The sequence below is a fragment of the Phacochoerus africanus genome, chromosome 1 (assembly GCF_016906955.1).
Source record: "Phacochoerus africanus isolate WHEZ1 chromosome 1, ROS_Pafr_v1, whole genome shotgun sequence".
Lineage (NCBI taxonomy): Eukaryota > Metazoa > Chordata > Mammalia > Artiodactyla > Suidae > Phacochoerus > Phacochoerus africanus.
The window spans coordinates 278055830-278061215 of record NC_062544.1 but is presented as its reverse complement, the minus strand read 5'-3'; the positions used below and the strand labels follow the sequence as shown (position 1 = coordinate 278061215).

Below are 5386 nucleotides of genomic sequence, written 5' to 3'. Positions count from 1 at the left end.
TTAAAATTCCTGTATAGTTGAATTAAACATTTTCTTTCTTCTTTTTTTCTCTACCTCTGAAATTTTTTGTTTGTCATATGGAGGTTCCCAGGCTAAGGATCGAATCATAGGTGTAGCCACTGGCCTACACCAAGCCACAGCAATGCTGGATCCGAGCTGAGTCTGCAACTTACACCACAGCTCATGGCAACGCCAGATCCTTAACCCGCTGAGCAAGGCCGGGGATCCAACCTCAGTCCTCATGGGTCCTAGTCAGATTCGTTTCCGCTAAGCCACGATGGAACTCCTGAATTTCTGTTATGCTTAAAAAGGGATATCCCACTCTGAGATGATAAAGGAAAATGTCCCTGGTTTTTTCAAGTACTTTATTTCTTTATCTATCTATTTATTTATTTTTGTCTTTTTAGGGCCGCATCCTGGCATATGGAAGTTTCCCATCCAGGGGTCAAATCATAGCTGTAGCTTCCAGCCTGCACCACAGCCACAGCAATGCCAGATCCAAGCCACGTCTGCAACTTATACCACAGCTCACAGCAATGCTGGATCCTTAACCCACTTAGTGAGGCCAGGGATTGAACCCATGTACTCATGGATACTAGTCGGGTTCATTGCCACTGAGCCACAATGGGAACTCCTCCAGTACTTTAACTTGTTTCCTTTTTCACTGTTAAAATCTTTGATTCATCAGGACTGGTTTTAGACACAAGGTGAAAGATGGATTCATTGCTCTCTCGTTCTAATGATAAATATTTGACAATCCATCTTTTTCTCCATGATCAGAAATGCCTCTTTAAGGAATTCCTGTTGTGGCACAGAGGAAACGAATCTGACTAGTATCCTGAGGATGTGGGTTCGATCCGTGGCCTCACTCAGTGGGTTAAGGATCCAGCATTGCCATGAACTGTGGTATAGGTCGCAGATGAGGCTCGGATCCAGCATTGCTGTGGCTGTGGTGTAGGCCAGCGGCTACGGCTCTAATTCGACCCCTAGCCTGGGAACCTCCATATGCAGCGGGTACGGCCCGAAAAATCAAGCAAACAAACAAACAAAAAGAAATGTAGTTTTTATAGGGAGACTTTTTTGGGAAAGTTGCCTCTGGCTCTGAAAAGCCCCTCATGCCCTTTGCAAAACCCAGTAGACCTCAGCTGGGCTGTGGACAGATAAGACACTCATTCATTCCAAAAAAAGAAAACTTATTTTTCCGGCTGGCTAGTTTTAAATTTCTGGAGAAACAAATTTCCGCTGACCACTCTTTTGAACTCTTTCAATTTTTAGGAATATATTGACATATATGTTGTTAGGCTCCTGCCCACTGAACAGAGGAAAGCCTCTTTCAGCACTTCATTGATGTGAAGACACTCTCATTCACTTGGCCAGGCAGGCTTTGGCATGGAATGCTGGGTCATATCTGGACCTCTCTGTTTCTCAGGGGATCAGGGAGCCCCCAACCAGACGCAGGCCACCACTGTTGTGGGGCACCTGCTGAGGGACCACATGGAGGAGAGGAACAGTACCAACTTCACCAGGGCCCTGAAGCTTCCAGATGGGACCAGTGCTGCCTGGTACATCCTCACCATCTTTGGCATCTACGGAGTGATCTTCCTCTTCCAGTTGGCCAGCAACATCCTCAGAAAGAATGATAAGTCCTTGGAAGATATTTATTACTCAAATCTGACGTCTGAACTCAAAAAGAAAGGGCTCCAGAGCAAGGTAGCCAAATGCTCTTCACTGACCATTAGCAACAGAGCTGTCCTGCAGCCCAGCAAGGCCAGTCTGGGACCAACATGTGGAAACAAAGAGTCCCATGCTGAAATCCAAGGGATCCCTTGAAAGTCAAGGCAAGAAGGTCTCTCTAACAGAGGCCCAACCTTCTTTCTAGGGGAGAAGCTTTGGGTTTACCTGGAACCTTGTGAGAGGAGTCGAGCCTTTGAGTGGGGCTGGAAGAGCATCACTGAGCCATGGGCACTTCTGGTGGAAGGAGGCTATGACCAAAAGCCAGCATCCTGCTTCCTTTTCAGGTTCTCTGGTGCTTTGAGATGAGAGAGCAAGGGCAGTGGCTTCCAGCCATACTCACCCTTTACTAGAAATCTTGTGCTCCAGGAAAAGGTGTGGGACATCCAATATTTCAGAGAAATCTGGGAGACTCTTGAGGTGTATGTGAAGTGGCCTCTTGTCATGGAAAGAAGACTGAATTTGGAGTCAAATGCCTTGGATGAAAATTCAGCTTCTAGATGCTCACATGGACTTTGAGTGGCAAGTGACCTGGGAAACATGAGAGTTGGGAAATATGGCTGCAGAATGAACAGAAGGTCATTCCTTCTAAAGACTCTGACTGGAATGTAGAACTGCAGTTGTCAATATCAACTTCATTTTCTGAAGTTCTTTATTTTCATTGAGAGGGTGGAGTCCATTGAAAACAAGCATTAATTTTAGGGTCAGAAGAACCAAACTCTTGTAGGAGATTGACTATTAACCACTTGTGTATACTTATTTACACCACTTTACCTCTCCTGACCTTAGTTTCCTCACAGATAAAATGAGGATAATGATGCCAGTTTTCTGCCAGTCTTACAATAGATAAGAACTCCTGAAATCATGTATATAAATATATTTTGAAAAGTAAAATAAATATGAAAATATAAGCCTTTTTGTGGTAGTGGTGATGGTAGTCGGTGGTGGTGTTGGTAATGGTGGATGTCGGTAGCAGTGGTATTGGTGGTGATTGATGGCAGTGGTTGATGGTTGGTATTGAGGATGGTGGTGCTGGTAATTGATGGTTGATGTTGATGATGGTTCTTGTTGATGGCATTGGTATTGGTGGATGGTTCATGTTGATGATGTTGGTGTTTTAGGTGGCCGATATTGATGGTAGTGGTGGTGGTTTATGTTGGTGGCAGTGTTAATGGTTGATGTTAATGGTGGTGGTGTTGTGGTTAATGTTGATGGTGTTGGTGGTAGTTGATGTTGATGGTTGTATTGATGGTGGTTGATGTTGATGGTTGTATTGATGGTGGTGGCTGATGGTTGATGTTGATGGTGTTGTTGGTGGTTGATGTTGATGGTTGTATTGATGGTGGTGGCTGATGGTTGATGTTGATGGTGTTGTTGGTGGTTGATGTTGATGGTTGTATTGATGGTGGTGGCTGATGGTTGATGTTGATGGTTGTATTGATGGTGGTGGCTGATGGTTGATGTTGATGGTGTTGTTGGTGGTTGATGTTGATGGTTGTATTGATGGTGGTAGCTGATGGTTGATGTTGATGGTGTTGTTGGTGGTTGATGTTGATGGTTGTATTGATGGTGGTGGCTGATGGTTGATGTTGATGGTGTTGTTGGTGGTTGATGTTGATGGTTGTATTGATGGTGGTGGCTGATGGTTGATGTTGATGGTTGTATTGATGGTGGTTGATGTTGATGGTTGTATTGATGGTGGTGGCCGATGGTTGATGTTGATGGTGGTGGTGATGCTGTTGTGGACAAGGAAATGACTAGTCTACTGGCGATTAATCTATAATTAATGGCTATATTATCTTATTCTGCAGGAGAACCCATCTACATAACAGTTAATGACCTGTTTGAATCAAGCCCATGAGATTCAAATTGTACATGTAGACAAAACAGTCACTTTTAGTTTCTTTTACCTTAAACATCATATAATTCATTCAAATGTTTTACAAATATCTGATACCTTTATTCTTATCTCTGTTCAAAAAGAAATAAGATCTTGCCTAGATAACTGATTAATTTAGGGAGATTATCATTAGCTGAATTTTTACGAGTGGCTTTCACTAGGCAAAGAAAACAATTATACTTTGTACCAACTTCTGTGAAGTTTATCTAGTTTTATTTTGTAGTCCCCTGGACTACACATGAATTTTTTTTCCCCTATCTGCAGGACAGTGGTCTACAACCAGCCCTGTGATTTCATAAAGGTCAAGTTAAATCCTAAGCTTTTTTTTCTGGAGGATGAAGTAGACTACCAAGTAGTTTTCTTTTTTTCATATTTTCCAAGCATCATCTCACAGGTTCTCCAGCAAAAGTGTTGTTTTGCTTATATAGTTAGGGCTGGGCTTCATTCATAATTTGAGATGCTTACAGGACTGGATTAAAAAGTAGACACAAACATAGAAAGTAATCCACAGTGAACAGGAATGCAGAATGCACTAAAGGAGAACAAAAGGTCAGAACTTAAGTGAATTTAAAGATAAAATTCTCTCCTGTTGGTTGCTTCCTCAGTATGCATTTTTATCTTCCATAACCCAACACCCCCTAATTTACATTTGGGAATCAATATGCCTCCTAAGGAAGCTGAAACTACTCCCAGATCAAAGGCTGAAATAAGACACTGAGGTTAATGCAGTGTGTTATTATTAATTGATGAGGCCCATCTCCAGATTCACTGATTGAGTCCAACCTGGACCATGACTTAAGTAAGCCCACCCCATCAGAATGATGAGAAGGACTTCGGGAATTTTAGAACAGAGGAGACTTTTCTTGCACTGGATTGTGTTAAACACAGACCTAAGACTGCAATTGCTGGCATCATTTTGTCACCATGAGAAAAGCCAATTTGAGGGAAAAAACCAATGTGGAGAGGAAAACAGAAAATTACAGAGTCTTGATCAAACTGTGCCCAAAGCCTTAATATCCCATTAGAATTTTTTTTTGATGAGCCAATAAACTCCCTTTACTAAGAACTTTGGAAGCAGGCTTTCTGTCACCCTCAACCAAAAATATCTTCAATGATACCACTGGAGAATTAATTTCCTGAAGAAAGGGGGCCTTGGAGTGGAATTTGGTAAAAGCAATATGATGTGTGGTAAGGTGGGACCATTTCCTTCACCAAGATTTTTTATATTTATGTGATTTTCTATTTCTAAGGAAAAGATAAAGTTGGTAAATTTCTCATGTCGACTCAATGGTCACTTGGAAGTGTTCTCATTATTTGACCTCTCAAAGAGCACTCAGTGAGAATTTGTTCTGTTTAATCCCCAACCCCTGACTCTTGTCATGGAAACCCCTAAAAGGGTCTATCATGTTAGACACGAGGTCTGGACTGGCTCCAAATGTATATCCTAAGGAGCAAAAGCCACTGTCTTCCCATTGACACCCAGACAGTTAGTTCTTTGGAATCTAAGGACATTTTCCCAGGCTGCTTAACTACTGTTTCATCCAATTTCATCCACTTTCTGGGGAGCTGGTCTGAGAGTTTGCCTGAGATGGAAACTGTAGGCTCCATTTTAAGCCAGGGTATTAAGAATATTTTGTGCAAAATCTCTTGAATCTAAAATGTTCGGGGTTGGGGGAGGGAGGAATTAGGAGGTTGGGATTACAATACACACACAACTATATATAAAATAGATAACCAACAAGGACATACTGTATA

General features: G+C 42.1%; 1 protein-coding gene across 1 annotated transcript; it reads left to right on the top strand.

The window, feature by feature from the left end:
- Window positions 1-1388: 1388 nt before the first annotated feature.
- On the top strand, window positions 1389-1950 carry SMIM34 (small integral membrane protein 34). The gene has a single exon (XM_047756538.1). It carries the CDS (start codon window positions 1390-1392, stop codon window positions 1828-1830), a length of 441 nt encoding a protein of 146 aa, XP_047612494.1. The 5' UTR covers window position 1389; the 3' UTR covers window positions 1831-1950.
- The last annotated feature ends 3436 nt before the right edge of the window (window positions 1951-5386 follow it).

Bases quoted from the DNA above. Each gene is read 5' to 3' on its own strand.
- SMIM34 (XM_047756538.1), top strand. From the start codon at position 1,390: ATGGAATGCTGGGTCATATCTGGACCTCTCTGTTTCTCAGGGGATCAG.